Here is a 23,561-nt window from a genome sequence, read left to right on the forward strand (position 1 = left end):
GTCTACTACAACTCTGCATAGCCTTACAGAGTGTGCTGATGATGACGTGTGATGTCTGTGGGTGCAGCAGAGTGTGCAGATGTGTGGAAATACATATGTTGACAGGCAGGTAGGACATCAAATGCAATGATTGGACGAACATTTTTTGATCCTGAGACTTTCACAGAAGTTACAGTATGTACATTTTTTAAAGGTATGTTTAGACAATTTATATTATTGATTGCAATCAGGATGTGAAGAGTTTAAACCAGAATAACAAAAAGTGTTTATTACCTTTACTACCCTACTACCCTACCTTTAAAATATGATGAATGCACTCATTTATTTTCATAAATTTGCCACTGGTGGTGTTGAACAAATATAATGAAACTGCTCAGTCTTGCATTGTGCCATTGGGTTGACTGGCCCATAATTGCTGCTTGCAGCTATATTTGATCCTTTTTGTTTTTGAAAAGAACATGTTTAAGATAATAATAGTACATCATTTTCTTTATTCAAGAAACTGAAAACTGTAGAGGCCATAAAATAGCAAAATAGCCTTTAGTGTGTGCTCATCTGCCACCTACCTGTCTTTCTGAAAAAGTGACTGTCATGACTGTTTATCTTTAACTTTTTTTCAATTCCCGCTGACCCCCTTTCATTTTCAGACTGCATATATTTGTTGTTCTTATCGTTGAAATAAATCGGAATTATCCTTGAGAAAATGTTGTAAAATTTTAAATGGCATCATTTCTCTAGAGAAATAGCAGAAATGGAAATCTCTGCTCTGTTTCCTGGATACTGCTGTTTAGATTAGTTGCAGTGCATCCGTGTTTGAGAATATATATACAGCAGTCTTACCTCTGTTCCATGACCATTTTCCAGCTTCCCTCCACCACCCCATCTCCTCATTTCTAAATAATTCTAACCCGATCGGGGGAGTATTCTGGGTTCAGGCCAAGTTCCAACCTTGGAGCCCTCTCTTTGGATAACGCCAAATATGCATAACCTTTACTCCATTTAGTTATATGTAAGTGTAAACTTGTGAAAAAAAAAAAAAAAAAACAATTGCACAGATCAGCTTATTACAGCTTTAAAAAAAGTTGGTGTGAAAATCTGAAAAGTGGATAGAGGCAAGAGAACACAATATCAGTCTCAAAGTTTCTCACAATCAGTCATTTAACATTCAATTTCAATGCTATTTTTTGCTACCTTCCAAATGCTGGCAACTCCTTCCGGAATTGCAAGTGTAGTCAAATTACACTGATGAGCCAAAGCATTATAACTAGTCACAGGTGAAGTGAATATCATTGATCATCTCCAAACAAGGCCACATATTAAGGTCTGGGTAGATTCGATGGTGATTCAACACCGGTGATAACAGCGCGAGCGTCACTTGTGCTTCAGTGTGTGTGAGGTAAATGAAACCACGCGCCTGCACCATTTAGAGACAAGCAGACCATGCAGCGTTAATATTTAAATAGTCTTTTTGCGGTTTAATATACACAGACACTATATATATCGTGGTATATATCGGCTACAATGCTCCTAGTAAAAAAGTTAGTCTGGAGGGCGCTTAGATAAACACGGAAGCGACTGAAAGCACTGGGTAACGGTACTAAAGAAATGCTGGTATCGTCACATTTTCAAAATTCAGTACCGACTTGGTACCGAAGTACCGGTACTTTTAACAACACTAGTCACCTGGTCTGATGAGTCCTGTTTTATTTTACATCATGTGGACGGCTGTGTATTACCTTGGGAAGTGATGGCACCAGGATGCACTGTGGGACTACTACAAGCCGGTGGAGGGAGTGTGATGCTCTGAGCAATGTTCTGCTGGGAAACCCTGGGTCTGGCCATTCATGGCTTCTTTCAGCGGGATAATGTCTACATTGTTCAGGAATGGTTTGAGGAACATGATGAAGAGTTAAAGGTGTTGCCCTGGCATCCAAACTCCGCAGATCTCAACCCAATTGAGCATCTGTGGGATGTGCCAGACCAACAAGTTAATCTCTTGCTAACGTCTTGGTGCCAGAGACCTCAGAACACCTTCAGGGGTCTTGTAGAGTCTAGGCCTCTGCAGGTCACTGCTGTTTCGACAGCACAAGGAGGACCGACAGCATATTAGGCAGGTGGTCATAATGTTTTGGCTCATCTGTGTTTATTGTTTTTGTACTTTCACATGTCTGATTGGTCTTGTTTTCTCTGTAAATTAAAAAGTATGTGTGTATGTTATGTTCGTCACTTTTAAAATATGGCTGTAAATCATGACAGTAAATCTGGTTTTATGGGGAGATGAATCTGGTAGTGTAAGGTTGAAGGAGAATGGGTCGTGTCAGGGCAAGTTTGGTAGTGATACGTTTCCTCTCCCTCATGAATAATATTAACTCATGTGCTATCATAGAGCATGCTGGGACGTGTGTTGCCTCTGACCACACAGCTTCCATCTACATGTTAATTGAGAACATCATTTTTATCAGCGCTGCTGGGAAGAATCTCTAGGTGTTGATGGCCTGCAGGGAAACTGTTCTGCTCAAAACCTTCTTATATCAACCTGTTCATATTTTTTTTGTTGCTATATCATAGGTGATTTAGGTAATCACATTATCAAATGTGCATAAATGATGTATGTATGCACCCATTGGAGATTATCTATAATAGCACCCAATAATGCACATTTATGTTTATTTTTGAATAACAGCGATTCATTCTCAACTCCGAAATATGTTAATTAATAGTTAGATATAGCCCAAAACAAAGATGAAAATTTGCTAGAAAAACAATTTAAATAATAATATAATAATAACGCATACACTACTATTTATGAAAATATTTGTAAAGCTTGGTTTAATGTTTTATTGTTGTAATCTATTGCATGTTGTTTAATGGGTACTTAAAGTTTCAGCTATTTTATTTAATAATAATATTTATATGACTACATATAATAGTTATAATATGCAAATACTTTCCAGCAATTTGTTTGTTGTGGCAGTCAACACTTTCTCTGGTGTCTGAAATGTACACATTAATCAGAGGATGGGTTTTGTTAAATAGATATTTGATCTAACTTAGAGGGATTTAGATTCAGATAAATATGGAGTAAATTTGAAATGCAGCACAACAAGTAATGTTTGTGTTCATGAACATATGTTGGCGGTTGTGTAGGTGGATGCTGTTAAATTGTTGTGTGTATCTGATGAATTCTGATCTGCCACAGGGCTGAATGTCATTATGGATCCAAACAGGAGCGTATTTTGCTCTCTCTCTTTAATACACAGCAGAGAGTGGGTGTTTAAAACAGTAAAGTCACCGCCTGCATAACGGCTGTTTTGCACTTCATAATAAATCTGCCAGGACTGTCTGTCTCTCTGTCGAGTAGCTCATACCTCTCTTTTTGTTACTTGCTCTCACTCTTATTCTCTTTCTCTTCCTTCCAGGCAGAAACAAAATGGGTGTCAGATGAAAGTCTGAAGTATTTAGCTTAGACCTGATGAAGTCAGTCAGGCTCAAAACTGAACTCAGTCTTAGCAATGCCTCTTGTGATAAAATATAAGCAGAATTATGTCTAATTATACATCTATCTGTCTGATGAACATAAATCTAACCCATCTGCAAAGCTGTAGCATATGAAAATGTCACAAATGACAAATGTTTATAGTAGACCCTCATAGGATTCAATGGAAAGCAAATGAGATGTGTGTCTCTTGTTTCTCAAAATTTTTATTATTTATTTTGTTGTTTTTTCAGGGGAGGAAAAAGACTTCTCTGGAGTTTCTTCTCTATGATATTGTTATACTTTTAGTTTTGGCAACAAAACAAAGCTTGGAAATTTGTATTTGTTTGCTGGGGTGCGCTAAACAACATCCCTGCAAACAAATATATGTTTTAAGAACATTTTGCTAACATTCCCTTATGAGAAGGTTATGAGAAGTTATTTTTGAAAGTTTTCTGAACATTGCTTTAATGGTTTAAAATCTTTTTTTTTGAGTAATGCAAACGTTAAGGGGACATTCTATTTTATAATTTTGCAAACATTATGGGAATAGTAGTTTTGATTGTTCTCTGAGTATTCTGAAACATAAAAAAAACAAAACATTAAAGACCATCCAACTAAAACGTTTAAGAAAAAACAGTGTTTAAATATTTAGTTTGCAAACATTTTGTGAACATTATTTGAGACTAGATAACTGTAACGTAGCCGTTCTGTTAAGTTTCATTGTTTTTTAGTTCCGTTTTCCCTGTTCCTGTTTGTCTGTGTTCCCTGTCATTGTAAGTTGACCTAGTTTCTTAGTTTGTGCCAGTTAGTTCCCTTGTTTACTGATTTCGTTCACCTGTTTGTTGTTCATTTAGTTTCCTCATGACCTCTCCTTAGCCTATCGTTTTCATGTAAGGTTAGTGCCTTTTCATTCTTGTTCCTGTATTCTCCTGCATGGTATTTTGGATTTGCTATAAAGAATATACATTTAATTCTCCATTGTGTCTGCTGACCAGCAGACTGTAACAATAACAGACTGAATGTTATATTAACATTACTAGAAGAATGTTTGCTCATAAATTTGATAGAACCTTGCCAGAACATTAGTCAAAGTTCTGAGAAGGTTCCCTGTTAGCTGGGAGCAGTGTTGGGGGTAACCGATAACTTGTAACGCAAGTTACGTAATCAGGTTACTTTTCCAAGTAACTAAAGTAACACATTACTTTTACATTTACAACAATGTGAGTTACAAACAAGTAATGCAAGTTATTTTTTCCTCCATTTTTGACTGACACCTCTCCTGTCCCCATGTTGAGAGAAATCAGGAGTAAGTGCAGAGGTGTTGTGTGCGCTGTGTAAACATGATGGTTATTATATGGATTCAGAATCAAATGTGAGCATGCATTTGCATCTCACGTGCACAAAAACAGATCTCGTATTCCTTAAAATGAATAAAAATATTGAAATGCAAACTCAGAATATTATGCGAAACTGTAATAATTAAATATGTTAATTAACACATTAGTGTTGTCACGATCAGGGGCGTGGTAGTGGGGGGAAAAGTGGACCTGACTACCCAGGGCCCCGTCTAGGGAGAGGGCCCTTTGAAATCCCATCAAAAAAAATATTATTATTTTTTTCATTTTTTTTATTTTTTTTTTAACATAATTCGAATTAAATGGGCCCTCCAATTGATGTCATTATTCATTTCAAAATATATTGATAACACCAACTGAGAGAATGAACTCAGTGCCAGACCTTTTCCCTGTTTGTATCACTCCGCTTGTTCGTGTTTGCGCAACTTGCATCATTAAGCCAGAAGGCGGCGACAAGTGACTCTTTATGAGTGAGCAATTGAACCATTGATTAAATGAACAGATTAGTCCACAAATATTGATTCATTTAGGAAAGAAAAAGTAGATGAAATTGATATTTGATGCGCATACTAATTGCTCATATGCCTCTGGACACAGAATTATTGCATTGGCGTTTGTTTGAAATGTAACATCTAGCCTATGCAAAATAATCCTTGAATCATTTCTTATTTAAGGCCATTCCCGTTTCGAATATGTGATTGTGTATAGTCAACAATAAGCATAAACATTCTGCATTTCCATTTTATAGTGTGGATAATTCATTGCGACATTTAAACTGATTCTCATGTTTTAGAATTTGTTATCTGATAAAATACTACATACTGCCCACTGACATGCTTTTAAAGCTCCTGTTGTCCATTTTTTTTGGTCTTCAAAACACCTTAAAATTCACATGTTGAGCTCAGGTAAATCTAAATTTTCTCGGGGGGGCATGCCCCCGAACCCCCCTAGAAGCACTTTATTCCGGTATTTAGCTATAAAAACCTGCGCAAAAAAATTATCATGAAGTGATTTGGAAAGTATTTCTCTTTGTTTGAATAACTACTCAACTCTACCTTACACATTAATACTCGAAAAGTAAAAACACAACACACAAGTCATTTTACAGCGAAAGAACCAGTCATTACTATAATCTGATTTGATTATGGATTTAAACACTATTTATAATTGTTTATATTCAAATAATTAAAAAAAAAAATTATTCAAAATTGAATTTTCATTTTTGCTAACCCGCATCGTCTAATGGCATGTGTAGGGGGCCCACTGACATTGTGAGTATACAGGGCCCAGAATTTGGTGCTACGCCCCTGGTCACGATACTAGAATTTCTAACTTCGATACGATACCTTGAAAAATATAGATATTCGATACCATTTTCGATACCACAGAGAGAAAAACGGCCACTATATTAAGGGGATATTTTTTTTATTTAAAGCTAAATATAACAAGTCTAGAACATGACAATGAGGTATATTTTACATGAACAAAAATGTCCTGAGTTCTTGTTAATATTTTTTAATTGGACCAGGGGTATCATTACCTACCCGTTGTATTTGTATAACCTACTGTTATCAAAGATTAAAATATAGCCTACTGTAACAAAAAAGCACTTATCAGTATCAAATTGGAGGATAGAGTGTCAGTAATGTATAATAGTAAGATTAAACATTACATTTTCAGTTAAAGGCATTTCATTATTGAATTCAGAGATGCCATTGTCTAGCTGTTTAGTTTAATTAATATCTGTGTAATCAAATTGATGATAATCGCTAATGAAGGCAAATTGCAGAATTAAATAATAATTTTCTGAATAAAGTTAAATAGGCACAAGATAATTTACATTTGACCACAGTTAAAATATTTACTGATTCCTCAGTCAGATTATGTTAACTTGAAGAATTACGGTGAAAAAACGAGACAACACAGACTCATTTCAACAACAATACTAGGCCATCTAGGTTTATGTTTCAGAAAAGTTAAAATGAGAAGAGTTACAGTGTTTCGTTTAGGATTTTTTTAGCAGTGGGGAAAGGTCTGTCCAAACAACAAACACCCCTGATGCTGAGCGTAGCCTATGCTTGCTAAATGGTACCCCTGGAGCCTGTTCCTTAAGTCTGTTTTCACCTATAAAATAATTTTAAAAAATGAGTGATGTGAGGGATTATTGATTGTCAAACAATCTTTTGGGTGCCCGCAGCCCGCTCGCAGTGTGAAGCGCGTGTCTGCGCTATTCTCTGACATACCCGCTCGCAGTGTGAAGCGCGTGTCTGCGCTATTCTCTGACATACCCGCTCGCAGTGTGAAGCGCGTGTCCGCGCTATTCTCCGACATGTCCGCTCGCGGTGTGTAGCGCGTGTCCACGCTATTCTATTCTCCGACTCCGACATGCCCGCTCGCAGTGTGAAGCGCGTGTCCGCGCTATTCTCCGACATGCCCGCTCGCGGTGTGTAGCGCGTGTCCACGCTATTCTATTCTCCGACTCCGACATGCCCGCTCGCGGTGTTCTTTATCAATCAACCAAAGCCGGTCGCGGGGGCGCCGCCCTCGCCATCTTTCCATTCACTTCACTTGCTATTTAACCAGAGCTAATGAGACGAGTGCGTCACGCGTGGTGTTTGTCAACGCGCCTTTGGAGAGAAGTGAAAGTGAAAGTGACCGCTCGGCTAGTATCGATACTTCGGGAAATTAGTATTGGTACCGTTCAGATATTTCAGTATCGATATTTATCGAAATATCGATATTTTTGACAACACTATAACACATATTCTTTATGTAATCTAACTTACTTTATTAACCAATGGTCTTTCTTGCCGACCTTGATGATCCAATTCAACCATACTAATAAGTAAAAATAACTAGATGAAGATCACATTTGTGTTTATTTTTTGTTTTTATTGATTAAGTAGGAGTGTTAAACTTTCTTCTCCTGTCTCGTATTCTTCTGCAATCCAGAATGGCAGAACAGCTTTGTTTGAGCTGCGCCCTCTACTGTACAGGCGTGAATTTGGCTTATTTATTTCACTTTTGGTGAGCTTTACATTAACTAAAAATAGAACTTTAGTATTTGTATTACTAAAAATAGTCTGCTTATCTTTTATTGATATTAGGACTCTCTCAATCATCTTTTCAAATATCTGCAGTATCTATAGTTCTAAATACTTAGTTGTAGTTAATTGCAGGGATGTCCAAAGAACCTCCGTTTGCTCTGAATAGAGGAAGAAAGAGAAGCCGATCCAACGGAGCCAAAAAGATTGTTGTGTGTTCTAGTAAGTTTTTATAAATCATCACCAGGAGCAGCTGTCAAGATCTGTGTGAGATAGGATCCGGATGCAGAAGTAGTGATAATTTATTGACAAGACAAGTAGGTGGGTGATGTGTGAAAACCACAAGGAACAGGTGAACACAATCAGGCAAATGAAGACTATAGGTGTGTTGGACTTGAAGCGGCACTACACAGACTGATCGATGTATTATCAAAGTACCGCGAGAACGATTCGAAAGCATACGGATCCGTCGGCTCTCTGATCGATCTCACTGTAGTTTGATGTCATGCATTGATTGGAGGCAACATCTGTGGCATGTACGTGCACTTACTCAGGCACCCTAATCGTGGTATAATTCTAATGCACAGCCAACAGTCATGTGAACAGTGATTTTTAAGGTACTGAAGCACCATTTACATTTGTGCGTTTTGCAGACACTTTTATCTAAAGTGACTTATGTTGCATTTATGGTACACATTTGATCAGTTCATGCATTTCTGTCATGACAACTCTCGGGAGATTGGTATGGTAATAGAGATTGGCACGGCAATGTTTATGTATTAGGGCTTTGACTCCAAACCTCGTTATTCGAATATTTAAAAAAAGAATGATATTCAAACGAATATTATGGTGCGTTCACACCGGACGCGAATAGCGCGTCAGGCGCGAGTGATTTCAATGTTAAGTCAATGCAGAGACGCGTTACGCGCTTAAAAAAATCCTGCGGCGCGAATGAGGCGTAGAGTGCGGCGCGGTGGACGCGAATACGCCTCGTTCGCGCGAATGGTGCGAATTGAGCGTCTGGCGCGTTACACGCAAATTATTTTATAGTGCTTTTTGTGCATTCACGCGCTTGACGCGAATTCGCGTCTGCCGCCCGAGTTGAAAAATCTGAAATTCTGCGTCAATTCGCGGCGTGTTAACCAATCAGGAGCCTGCTTGCTTCACGTGGCATAAAGTGACATAGGATTATGATTGCTCAAACTGGGCGCGGGACAGGCGGAAGTACCACTGAAAGCGGCCGTCATCCAGGCGCAGCTCCTGGAGCAAATGGTGAAAAACTCGCCAAACTGGGTTCGCCTCCGAAGGGTCTGGTGGACCCAAATACGGCAACGATGATCCCTACGCCACCGTTCTGCTCTCCAAAGCAAATACAGAGCGGTGACTCTCTCTCTCTCTCTCTCTATATATATATATATATATAGTCAAGTCATCTTCATTTATATAGCGCTTTTAACAATGTAGATTGTTTCAAAGCTGCTTTACAGAGATAAATGGATAATTTAAGGTAACAGATTGTTTTAGCTTTATAGCGGTTCTTGAATAATGTTATTTTCCAGCTAAAGTTCGTTTTTATTGATTCACTTCCATCGAAAGGATAATTTGTTATTAAATTAGGGGCCGCTAAGACGACACCGTTCTCTCTTCAAACGTGAACCTGTGAGAAGCGCTGATGGCGCTCACGTGCGCATTAAGAATTAATTCTATAGTTATGTGCGTTTGAATATATGTGCGCATGTTTGTAATTCTCTATAAACCAAGCCTAAACAAACTACTTGTCCTGGCTATAAATTTGATAAATAATTTTATTTTATTTTATCACTACGGGGTAGATATGTGAATTTTCCACAATGCTTTATCTGTAGAGTGGTAAAGGGATCCTCCATAGGGAGAGGCTAGTTGGCACTTCAGCACTGCGTTGACATCGGGTCCAGGCGAAGGTCCTTCGTCAAATCTGGATAAAGCCTGGATCCGGCAGGCTGCGGGAAAACCTTGGGATAAACAAAGACACTAAAATTAGCGTAGTAGATGTCATTCTTCTTATGATGTAACGAGTACATCAGGATTTAAGGGAAGTGTTCCCAGTTCCGGCTGACCTAATCTATGCAGCCTAACATTGAGTTATAGAAGTCTATAATGTATTATGTGAATGCTAGGTCAAAGAGATGCGTCTTTAATCTAGCTTTGAACTGACAGAGTGTGTCTGCTTCCAGGACAATGGTAGGAAGACTGTTCCAAAGTTTTGGTGCTAAATAGGAAAAGGATCTACCGCCAGCAGTCGATTTTGATATTCTAGGTATTATCAACTGGCCGGAATTTTGAGATCGCAATAGACGTGAAGGACTATAATGCGTTAAGAGCTCGCTCAAGTACTGTGGAGCTAAACCATTTAGTGCTTTGTAAGTAATCAGCAATATTTAAAAATGAATACGATGTTTAATAGGCAGCCAATGCAGTGTTGACAGAACGGGGCTAATATGGTCATACTTCCTGGTTCTGGTAAGAACTCGAGCTGCTGCATTTTGAACTAGCTGTAGTTTGTTTAAGCGTGCAGGGTAACCACCCAGTAGAGCATTACAATAATCTAGCCTTGAGGTCTTGAACTCATGAACTAATTGTTCCGCATTTGTCAATGAAAGCATACGGCGTAATTTAGATATATTTTTAAGATGGAAAAATGCAGTTTTACAGATACTAGACACGTGACTTTCAAATTAAAGATTGGTATCAAAGAGCACACCCAGGTTCCTAACCGACGACGAAGACTTGACAGAGCAGCCATCGAGTGGTTAGACAGTATTCTAGGTTATTACGTGTGGAAGTTTTTTGTCTAATAATTAGAATCTCTGTTTTTTTTCTGAATTTAGTAGTAGGAAATTACTAGTCATCCAATTTTTTATATCAGCTATGCATTCCGTTAATTTTGTGAATTGGTAGGTTTCGTTAGGTTTTGAAGAAATATACAGCTGAGTATCGTCGGTATAAGAGTGAAAGCTAATTCCATGTTTCCTAATGATATATCCTAATGGTAGCATGTACAGAGTGAACAGCAGCGGTCCTAGTACTGAGCCTTGTGGTACGCCATACTGAACTTGTGCTCGAGTTCAGTATGGCTCGATGTACCAGTTCTTACCAGAACCAGGAAGTATGACCATATTAGCCCCGTTCTGTCAACACTGAATCCGAAATATCAAAATACTAAATACCTAAATACGAAACACATATCAATGTGCAAATGTAATAAACACACTCACCCTGGACAACAGTTGAATACAGTTGAAGCATTTCCAAAATATGTTGTGCTTGTTATGTTTACTGTACTTTTAAGTTCAGTTTTTTTCCTTACTTTTTTTGTGAACACAGAACTTGGTACAATGTAAGTTATTGATTTGCAGTCACTAATTCTTATCATATATATATTTTTTGCCTTTAATTTTTTATGCTTTTTTATTTAAAAGTATTCAGATGTACAAGTATTCAACTAGGTGAAACTCGAAAAAAGAATATCGTGCAAAAGTTCATTTATTTCAGTAATTCAACTTAAAAGGTGAAACTAATACATTCCATGCAAAGTGAGATATTTCAAGCCTTTATTTGTTATAATTTTGTTGATTATGGCTTACAGCTTATGAAAACCTTTTCACAATATAAAATTTTTGAATTTGGGGGTTTCTTACACTCTAGAAAATGCTGGGTTGTTTTAACCCAATTTTTGGGTCACATATGGACAAACCCAAACATTGGATCAAAAATGCGATTTAAAAATGTAACCCAATGGCTGGGTTTGTCCATATTTGACCCAAAATTGGATTAAAACAACCCATTATGATCAAAATTATAACAAAAAAAAGGCTTGAAATATCTCACTTTGTATGCAATGAGTCTATATATTAGTTTGACTTTGACCTTTTTTAAGTTGAATTACTAAAATAAATGAACTTTTGCACAGTATTAAATATATTTTTCGAGTTTCACCTACATGATTCGTAATACTTAGATTTTTTGTTTGTTTTTATGTTAACAGCAACAACTCATCTGATTAATCCTCTGAAGTACTATGGGTAAAGTAGTTCTTCACTGGAAATTTGACTCTTTGTATTTAACAATTATTATATTATTGATTTTTTCAAAGCTGAAAATTGTAGCTTCTTCAGAATTAAGCTGTAGAATTAATTTTTAACTTAATCTCAGAACTCCGTTCTGTCTGCCATTGTATTTACAAATTAGATGGTGAATTTTAATTTCATGCCAACTTTAAAATAATATGATTTTCACATCTGGAATCTACGTTCATGCTCTATATCTAATAACAAACTGTTATTCTAGATTCTGTTGTTCTTATATTTGGGTGTGTGTCTTGGTGTGATAAATAATAAATGCACTTCACATGATAAAAATAAAAAAAAATTTGCAGAGTAGGTATATTTCGAAAGGCTGTTTATTTCATGTTTTTATCAGAGACTATTAAAAGATTTGAGCCCATCATAAATTCAGATGAATTCCTCTGCATGAGTCAGGCTGTCTTCAGATGCGACAGCTCACTGTTTATTTATGCTTCAGTGTTTTCTGATTATTCTTCATCACCGCTGGAAATTTTTACTGTCAGTGCAGTTTGAAGCACTTCAGTATGTTATTGTGTGAAAATCAATAATAAACACATTCTAACAAAATAAGGCATACTTTTCCAAAAAAAGTCACTTTCACATAAATCAATGTCACCTTGTTTTTATTGCTTTAGCAATGTCTATAATATACACAAAACCTGTTTGTTACTTTGACAGCAGTCTGGCCCTCTCAGATAAACAACATGGGTTCAATATATCATTGAAGTTTTCTAACATCAGTTTCTGTTCCGCTGACAGCTGTTGATCCATCATAACTCACCTGAGTGTCCTAAAGAAGTGCACATTCCTGCAGGAGTCAGAGTTCAGTAGACCAAGAGGCAAAAACCAATCCCTTCAGCCCCAGCATTCCTCCTTTGAGTCCACACTTTAATGACGAAATATCCAACAGTCCATGCTGCACTATTTCTAAATATTTAGTCATTTAATGCTGTTTATCATTATGGTTTGGATTCAGCAGTTATATAATGTTTGTTGTATTTAGTGTAAATTTATGTGTTGAAGTTTGAGGTCGTCACTGATTTTGAGCCAAATAAATACTGCACAGATTACTTACCCATGCATTGTGAATAAGTTTAATTTTTTTTACTTGTATTATACATTTTTGTATAATGTTAATAATAATAATAATACAACATATTGCATAATGACCATTTTAAAAATAATTTATAAATATTTTAGTGCTTAAAGTTTAGTATTCATGTAATTCTCATTGTGCCTTAAATTATACTGTGTATGAAAGTAAGTACCATGAACAGAACATAAAAATAATTCTGATTATCGATTTAATTGTATGACAATTAAACGTCTACATTTCATGTTCATATTGTAAGAAAAGCTGTGGGTGCTGATTATGATTACGTTCACAAACTGATGCCGTGTGTTCTGATGTGTGTTTCAGCTGTGACCAGTGTGAAGTTATGGGCCATCGACAGACAGTGCTTCCAGACCATCATGATGAGGACAGGACTCATCAAACATGCAGAGTACATGGAGTTATTGAAAAGGTGAGCAGCTGTCTTGTCATGGAAGTGCATCTCTTTCTTTATCATCTGACATCTTCATTTGCATAATGGCACCCAGAGAAGAGAGCATGGGGCATATTTTACATATTAAAGACAGAATTCTCAATTCTGCATTGTTGGGCTCCTGAGCCCCAACTGGATGAAAGAAGTCTTCATCAAAGACTTTAAAGACACTGAGGCAGAACAGAGAAGTTTCTTGGAAGCCACAGAATTCAATGCCACAGAAACTCTCTATAGCTCCCAATCTCCCACTCTCTCCGTCTCATGTATTAACATGTAAAAAATGAATAGTAATGCAATTGTTTTTAATGAATCATCTAATGTGGTTTCATCTAATGTTAATGATATTACCCCATCCCTGCAGCTGTATTTATTATTTGATTAATTAGACCTAATTTTGTCAATTATGCTTTGAACCTACAGCCATTAACACACACAAGCAGAGTGCATGTGAATGCATTAGATGCTGAGCAGAACTTGTGCATTTTACGGTTCTGGTTTTATAGGCCAATATGAAATTTAGGTTTCATATTTAGTCCTGAGCTAATCCAGGCTCATGTCTACTAAGCAACATTGTGTTTTACTAAGCAACATGATTTACTACTTGGCTATTTACTATTGGCTACTTAACCTGATACTAAATACTTGGATTATTTGATAAATTTATCTTGGTTTAGTTCGGAATGCAAAATGTATTTAAAAATATATATATTGGTTTTCAACTTGAATGCCAGCTAATTTGCATGTCCGTAATTTTCACCATTGACATCAAGAATCAGGGAATGATTGAAATTTCCTAAGAGCTCAAATTAATTTTCTAACTGCGACCTTGGCCATTAACACTACCTCTGGGGGGAGATGCAACCTTGATTCTCATACAAAAGGCTGTAGTATAAGAATGGCACGTATTCTTAGATGCAACAGATTCTTGCAATAAACTCAACCCCTCCGGAAACTGGAGGGGAGCTGTAGCTCTACTAAAGGTGTGCATACACTGTTTGAGTTCGGACACTCAGGAGGTTGTGTGCTTTTGCACACGTTACAAGTCATTTAACCTGATAATCGTGTCAAAGCAGCTGCTACATGGTACGGCTGTAATACCTAAGATAGTGGGCAGGGAGTAAAACACCTCACTCACATCTACGGCTCAAAGGGCAGCTTACAAAAGAGAACCCGTGATGTTGTTAAAAAAATCTCAACGGCTACCATGTCTGATGTTGCTGCCTCTCCAAGCGGGAGCCTCAACGCGAGAGAGACTTAACCCCCAGGCAGCCACAGCCTAGCCTTACTTTAAGACCCCTGAAGTCTGGGGGTCTGCTTTTCGAGGAGAACAAGGGGCGCTACCTTACCCTTATAGGTAGAAAGTTCCTCTAGGTCTAGGACTTGCTTTAGCCAGTGCCTAGTTTATTTATTTATTTAGTACTTTTTTTGGACCGATAACAAGGAGGGGCGCCTAGGTGAACTTCCTCAATTCGTTAGCATTGCCGTATTGGAAAAATAAGGTCAGCTAGATGTGCCTAAAGACCTACTCCTCTAATGGAATGACCGCCCCTGCTTATACAACAGTAGTTGGGAAGAGAAAGCAAACAAAATAGAGGGGATGTAATGCCCTACCGTTTTTAGTTTGTTTTGTATTAGCCCCAAAGAGGGTACCCGAGTAATGGCCGTCGTGATGACCATCGTGAGAGACCGATAACAAGGAGGGGACAGCCCGCAGGTGAACTTCCTCTACTTATTAGTATTGTCAAACCAAGGGGTGTGCTATCCCTACTTAAAGACCCAACCATAATTGGGGAGGGAAAATACTGCCCATCTAGTTTGTTAACCTAGTATCCACCCTTGGGCCTTGGGGCCATCAAAAGGGGAGATATGCCAGTCTGCCATTGGTTTATTGGTGTGTTTACATGTGCTTCATACACCAGTCATGCTGATGGCGTTGCACAACATTGCACAGATACTACGTACGGGATACAGTCATACTACACACATTCATACGATACAGAACATACTTTTTTTAGCGGTCGCAAAGTAAGTACTTGTTCAAAATAAGTCGAGAGTATGTGATTCTGGACGCAGCCCTGGTTTTTCTCATCGTAGTCGTGATATTGCCCATTGCTGTTGAGTACAGGGATCGGAACCATGTCGTCTTGCAGCAGGTCTTCGTTTGTATGCAACATGAATTTCTGCTGCTGTTTTGACTCTTTTACACATTTTATAAACTCTTTGTGAGTTCTGGTAAAAATACCATCATACCCACATATAACGAGCGCATTTATCCCAACACCATCATTGTTTGGTATGTTTGGTAAGTTCAGTCGCAAAATACGTCATAAAAGCTATTTTGTTTGTTTTGAATATTTAGGTTTGGTGTAAAAAATTACAGTGTGAATGCTAAGTGAGCCAGGACTAGATGTATCACTTTCTATTTTGGTCCAGAACTAAAGAACCAGTAGATGTGAATTACAGTACAAGTATGAACAGAAGTATGAACACACCCTCAAACAGTTATTTTAAAAATAATAATTTGATGTTTCTGACATATTTAAGTGAATGACCACTTCTATTATAATTGATGGTGAAAAATCATAGTGATGTTTTTGGTACAAGTCTCAAGAATAATAAAGAATAATGTGGTTTGGTGCGATAGCACATACCAGCTAAGTCCGTCATTACCCATTTTTGTACTAACCTTTAAATGTACATTTGACATTTAACACAAATGTATTTCAAATGTAACATGATTGGCACAAAACATGTTTTAAAAATAAGTTATTTATATGAAAAGGTTATTTATATATTTAATTTAAAAAAATGATTTACAAAGTGAATACTGTCAGAATCTATTCATATTACAGTATTTAAATAACATATACAAAGTAAAAATATTAGTACAATTTAATAACTGTTGGTATTTTGCAAGGCTTGTTCACATTTGTTGAATATTAGGCAGATATGTCCCCCTATGCTGCTTCCCAAATGTCTTAAGATGGTTACAGCCATGATACTTTGAATCCCAGATGGCAAAATAGGATTTCTTGAAAGTTCATCAGCAACCATTTTAAATGAAATGACAAAGAATATAAAATCCTGTAATTTTCAGACACAAATGTTTGCTCAGAATGGCCGGTCCATAAAACCTTTAGATTTTTCTGCTGCAGTCTAATGCTAAACTGTAATAGGAGACTTTAATGGCCCGTTGAATTTTTTATGGCATGTGAAATATTTATGCAGGAGCAGTTATTGATGTATGATCATCTCATGACACACAGCAGTGAAACATTGAAGCAGCCCGTCTCTGTAAACGTGTGTGCGTTTGCTAATGCAACTAGACAAAGATCCACAGATCTCATCAGGGACAATCTACGATCAGACGGCCTCTCCTGCCATCTCATGCTAAACATGATTCATTTAGATTTAGATAAATTACAGCTTTTATTACATAATCTAGATAATGCCTCGGCTTTTTGGCTAATGAGCTCAGCGTATACAAATTAGCCAGACACAAACCTTTTCCTCCATTACGCAACACATGACCAGATATGTTTAGATGTTGTATTATAGTGATTGAGGGATATTATTGTTGTTTCCGTGAGCAACTCTGGGTTTATTTCAATATGTGATGGTGACCACCTGTTTGAACATCTCAGGGCAGATAAGAAATGTACCCGGTGCACACTGATATTCAGTATATGAAACATTTGTGTTATTTTGAGGAAATAAACACTGAAGTTACATAACATTAACAAAGACCAAAAGACCCTTCTTCAGCCTTAGATAAGGATCTCTGCCATCACACATTTACAGATGATTGTTTCTTTTCTTACAACATAATGACGTAAGTTGTCTCCCACTGACAGTGTCCTGACGTTTCGGGGTCTTTCAGAAGAAATATTGAGCAAGCTGGCTGATGTCCTTGAGGAGGTAAGAGATCTTTAACACACACACACACACACACACACACACACACACACACACACACACACACACACACAATCTGGCAGCGTCTCTACTAATAGTGAAGCTGTGGGTTTTAGTCACTAAGAAATACAGTCATGGCCAAAATTGTTGGCACCCCTGGTAAATATGATCAAAACTGGCTGTAAAAAATAAATCTGCATTGTTTATCCTTTTGATCTTTCATTCAAAAAATTGCCAAAATTCTAACCTTTCATTGAAGCAAGAGAATTGAAAGTGGGGCTAAATCACATTATGAAATAAATGTTTTTCTCCAAAACACGTTGGCCACAATTATTGGCACCCTTTTATTAAATACTTTTTGCAACCTCCTTTTGCCAAGATAACAGCTCTGAGTCTTCTCCTATAATGCCTGATGAGTTTGGAGAACACCTGACAAGAGATCAGAGACCATTCCTCCCTACAGAATCTCTCCAGATCCTGCAGATTCCCAGATCCATGTTGGTGCTTCTCTTCAGTTCAGCCCACTCATTTTCTATAGGGTTCAGGCCAGGGACTGGGATGGCCATTGCAGATCTTGGTTTTGTGCTCTGTGACCCATTTTTGTTTTGATTTTGATATTTGTTTTTGGATCACTGTCCTGTTGGAAGATCCAAACATGGCCCGTTATAAGATTTCTAGCCCCGGCTGTTAGGTTTCGATTTTTTATCTGTTGGTATTTGATCCAATCCATGATGCCATGTATCTGAACAAGATGTCCAGGACCTCTGGCAGAAAATTAGGCCCACAGCAGTAAAGATACAGCAGAGTATTTCATTTTACACATGGGGTACTTTTTTATCCCTGTGTGCACCAAACCCATCTTAAGTGTTTGCTGCCAAAAAAGCTATTTTTTTGGTTCCTCTGTCCATAGAACGTTTGAAAAGTACCTGACACTACTGGCACTTCAAACGGGACGGGTTCTATGGTCAGATGAAACAAAAAAATAGCTTTTTTGGCAGCAAACACTTAAGATGGGTTTGGTGCACACAGGGATAAAAAAGTACCCCATGTGTAAAATGAAATACTCTGCTGTATCTTTACTGCTGTGGCCTAATTTTCTGCCAGAGGTCCTGGACATCTTGTTCAGATACATGGCATCATGGATTGGATCAAATACCAACAGATAAAAAATCGAAACCTAACAGCCGGGGCTAGAAATCTTATAACGGGCCATGTTTGGATCTTCCAACAGGACAGTGATCCAAAAACAAATATCAAAATCAAAACAAAAATGGGTCACAGAGCACAAAACCAAGATCTGCAATGGCCATCCCAGTCCCTGGCCTGAACCCTATAGAAAATGAGTGGGCTGAACTGAAGAGAAGAAGCACCAACATGGATCTGGGAATCTGAAGGATCTGGAGAGATTCTGTATGGAGGAATGGTCTCTGATCTCTTGTCAGGTGTTCTCCAAACTCATCAGGCATTATAGGAGAAGACTCAGAGCTGTTATCTTGGCAAAAGGAGGTTGCAAAAAGTATTTAATAAAAGGGTGCCAATAATTGTGGCCAACGTGTTTTGGAGAAAAACATTTATTTCATAATGTGATTTAGCCCCACTTTCAATTCTCTTGCTTCAATGAAAGGTTAGAATTTTGGCAATTTTTTGAATGAAAGATCAAAAGGATAAACAATGCAGATTTATTTTTTACAGCCAGTTTTGATCATATTTACCAGGGGTGCCAACAATTTTGGCCATGACTGTATATGCTAGAACTTTTCAGTTTCTGAGCTATTTTATTGATAAATCACAGAACAGTAGGGCTGCGCGATTATGGCCAAAATGATAATCACGATTATTTTTATCAATATTGAGATCACGATTAATTATCACGATTATTTGTTGATTTGAACCAAAACAAATGTTATTGTCACATAGGCTAATTATAACTGCTTTCATTTATTATTATTTTATATACATTGTATTTATAATTAATATTAGGATAGACTAGAGATATTATATTCTGTTATAATTATTATTATTACCTATTATTACATGGCTTGGTTAAATTCTAATGTAGAATGCGGTCTGTTATGTAAGGAATAATTGACGACAGGCCGTTGAATTATTAGAAAAATAATGCACACCCGAGGTGGTAATGCGGTCACGACGCGAAGCGGAGTAGCCGTTACACCTCGGGTGTGCATTATTTTTCTAATAATTCAACGGCCTGAAGTCAATTATTCCGCTTATACTACAGTTGCCACACCTCGAAATATTGTTCAGATGATGTATTTCAAGAAGTTTGTAAAGTTTTTGTCATTAAAACGCTCTTGTATGTAGGACTAATTCCTTGCGCATCTAAACTGCATGCTCCGTTGCTAATTCCAAAACGTAATTTTAGAGTTAGTAACGGAGGTCTGAGCCGCTGATAGCAGACTAAAGGCCACTTAATGCTGGACACACTTAACCGCTAGAAACATTCTCTGACTGTGAATGCAGCAGATTTTAAACACCGCTGTGAACACAGACTGAACGCGCTGAACACGCGTGCATGCAGATAAGTATCAAATTACATTCATAACCGGCCTTACAGTAAGTGTGTTCCCGGCTTTATGCAGTTATTAATGCAGTTATGAGAGAGAAAGAAGCATTCGCGTCAATATTATTATTTATTTATTTATTCAATTCGTTTTAATTAATTCGTTCATTCTTTTTTTTTTTTTGCTGTTGGCTGAGCTAGAAGTTTATAAGATTCCTCAAAAACAAATGGAGAAATGTTTTACAAAAGCAAACTGGTTATTGAAACTTCGAATAACCAAAACAAATAAAAAAAAGACTCAAAAAGAACTGAATAAGTCTTCTACCTGTTGAACATTTCCAAGGATAACCTCTGCCTGAGGGGTGATTCCTTCCTTTCTTTGATTTAATAACCCATCTGGACGGACAGTTACATGCTTAAAACAAGGAATCGTTAAAGAATTGAACATCAGTTAATTTTCAAGCCAAGTGCATTCTGTGTTCACCCATTCGCATTCCTGTGATCACGATCTCAGTTAAACCCCACACCTGAGTTCATCCTCTGTTTCTGCCTTTGTAGTGTGCTGTCAAGGATATTAAAGTAGTTTAACACTGGAGAAATTACACACTTTAAGAAAACACCTGACAAGAAAACATATTCATTTATGCTGAAATATGTTTATTCATTCACATTGTGAGACTTTCAAACTCAGAAAATGTGGAAAATAAAAATTTTATCAGCAAAAAAGCCTCACAACTCAAGTTATTAGAGCTCTTCATTTATTTCATCAATAATATGGGGAGCATTTCCATAACTTTCTTTTCTTTTAGTGGTTCAATAAGTTGTAGAGTGAATCATGAAGTTGTTTACTCTTTCCGTACAAGATGGAGAATAACATATTCTCTGAGGTCTACTGACTTTGCACTAAGCATCAAAAGAGAAAAATCAATGTTTTTATCCAATAATAGTATGAAAAGATGCGCCGTAAAACATTGTGAATGTCTTAGTCATCAGTCAGTCTATCATTCACAGACATAAAGGTCCACATCACCTCTTCAGCATGCAACATTTATCACTGGAGAGTGAGTGATGGAGACCCACAGTTCCCTTTGTCTAGGGGTGAAAGTTTGTCGTTTTCCATTCTGTGTGGATTTGTTGATAATCTTGCAGTCGCTGTGGTCTGCCTTTGTGATAATACATGGTTACACAAAGCACAACAATAACACCACAACACATAGAAATTGGTTTGGCTCATATCATTAATTACATATATACGTGTAATAGGTCTAATACAGACACCCTCAGATTTGTACTGTTTAGACAGCAACCATGATACATCTGCAGCAGGATAAACAAAGCTTATTTTCAGACATACACATTAAAATGTTGGCCACTGGTGAAACATCTAATAAAAGGAAATACTCAGTTTTATGTTCCTTGCCATATGTATTATTTTTGTACTATTGATTATACTATTATATTATTACTATATTTATACTATACAATATTGTACTATTTTTTATTATACGATTTTGGAATATTCATTGTTACTTGTCAATTTTAGTATTACTTTACTAGCAGGCCTATTAATTTGTATTTTTAATTCGATTTTTTATTATATTTCTAGTCATCATTTTACTTTTTGTTTTATATTTTAATTTAGCTTTTATTTATTTGTATTTCAGTTTTAGTATTTCAGATAGTTTGCTAAGGCATCACTTCTAATTTTCATTGAAGTTTAAGTTTTTCAACTGATATTTATAATTTATTTATTTCAGCTTTATTTCAATTACCTAAAACAATAATTAACAGATGTACCGATTACAATTTTCTAGGTCGATTCCGCGTGTGATGCTGATTTTGTGCGATGTTAATCATGCGGCACCCGAGTGCATTTGGCATAAAATCGGCATATGTTAGACTCGGTCATGAGAAAATCGGCCAATTCCGGTCACCAGCCGATCGGTGCATCTCTAGCAGTTATAGTTAAAGGTCCCATGACATGAAACTTTCACTTTCTGAGGTTGTTTAACATTAATATGAGTTCCCCTAGTCTGTATATGGTCCCCCAGTGGCTAGAAATTTAAATCGGTGTAAACCGAGCTTTGGCTATCTTTCTCTGCCTTTGAGAAAATGAAATCTCAGACGGGCTGATCTTGAATCTTCCCCGTATGATGTCATACATGAGGAAGGTTACCCCGCCTTTCTCTGCTTTGCCCACCCAGAGAAAATAAGCTACGCGAGCGCGATATTGGTTTTTCCTCGAGAACGAGGAGGCTTGCAAACGAGCGAAGCATGGCAGTTGCTCAGTGTTTGGATGTACAAATTAACACAAACGTATTGTTTTGTTCCTTCATCCGAGCCTCTGAAGAATCAATGGGTTAATTTTATTTTCTCTGGAAATGCGCCTACACAATTTCCCAAAGTTTTGTATGGTCCAAACATTTCACTGACGACTGTTTCCTCAACTTGGGCCAATACAGAGCTGGCCTCGATGAACTTCTGAAAATAAATCGATCGAGCTACCAAGCAACAATTTCTGATGTGTAGTTGTTCAAGTTCAGATAGGTACCGTAATCTTTCTCTCAAAATCGTTCAATACTGCTGTTTATGTATCAGTTAGTCAAGCCAGTGAATAAAATATCAACTTCACATTGTTTCTTTTAGTAGGATGAAAATAATCTTATTTAAATTGTGAATAAATTATATACAGAAAGTGATCAAAGAAGAATCTTTCCACACAGCGTGAGTTTATCTGGACACTTTCCAAACTTGTTATGAAATCAATGACGCACGTTTCACTGCACATCAAGCAGAAACTGCGTTGCAATGATAAGATCTTCATTCTCGCGAACAGACTGTCATCTGCTTGCTCAATGCTCATCACGGCAACATTTTATGTGATGGGAAGAGATCTAAATACTTTAAAAACTTCTCACGATTCGTTAATCTCGATAGCTGTAATAGTAAAAATGTATAATATCTGTAGTAAAAGTATTTGAGAGAGTTTCACATGTAATAAGTAGCTATTTCATATGCAAGCATGTCAGCCAATCACAGCAGTGGCCGGTTACACTGAATCTCAAACAGAGCGTTCAAATCAGAGGCTAAAATCAGGCTAGGAAAAAAATACTTTTATTTCTAAATGATGACTATTTTATATATATATAATATACTAACATTATAAGGGCAACCCAGGTAACATTATAAAATAATAAAATAACCCCATGTCATGGGACCTCTTACCATAACAACACTCCTTGCTAATGTATTTATTTCTTTAAAACACAGCTACTTTTTATGGAAGCTTGTTTCCACCACGACATAATTTTTTAAAAAGATATTCGTGACTTTTTCTTACAATTGCGAGTGTATATCTTACAATTATAACTTTATAACTTACAATAATTATTTCTTGCAATTCTGACTTGCATTATGACTCGCATTTGCAAGTTTATTTCTTGCAATTCTGAATTGTGAAATGTATACTTGCAATTGCGAGAAAAAAAAGTAAAAAATAAATACATCAAAATTTGCAATGACCTTTTTCAATTTTGTATTCAGTGGCGAAAATAAGCTTCCATAACTTTTACATGGCCTTGAATGGCGAAAGATGTAT

At 37.0% G+C, this 23,561-nt stretch overlaps 1 protein-coding gene across 3 annotated transcripts in view; it reads left to right on the forward strand.

Moving 5' to 3' along the window:
* prkg1a (protein kinase cGMP-dependent 1a) overlaps positions 1–23,561 on the forward strand; it is an 88,484-nt gene that overhangs the window by 36,326 nt on the left and 28,597 nt on the right. For all 3 annotated transcript variants that reach the window (XM_079634432.1, XM_079634434.1, XM_079634433.1), the window contains 2 exons: positions 13,401–13,506; positions 17,382–17,445. In XM_079634432.1, the coding sequence (XP_079490558.1) occupies positions 13,401–13,506; positions 17,382–17,445 (170 nt within the window). The remainder of the gene's footprint in view (positions 1–13,400; positions 13,507–17,381; positions 17,446–23,561) is intronic.

Source organism: Phoxinus phoxinus (genome assembly GCF_949152265.1).
Source record: "Phoxinus phoxinus genome assembly, chromosome: 14".
NCBI lineage: Eukaryota > Metazoa > Chordata > Actinopteri > Cypriniformes > Leuciscidae > Phoxinus > Phoxinus phoxinus.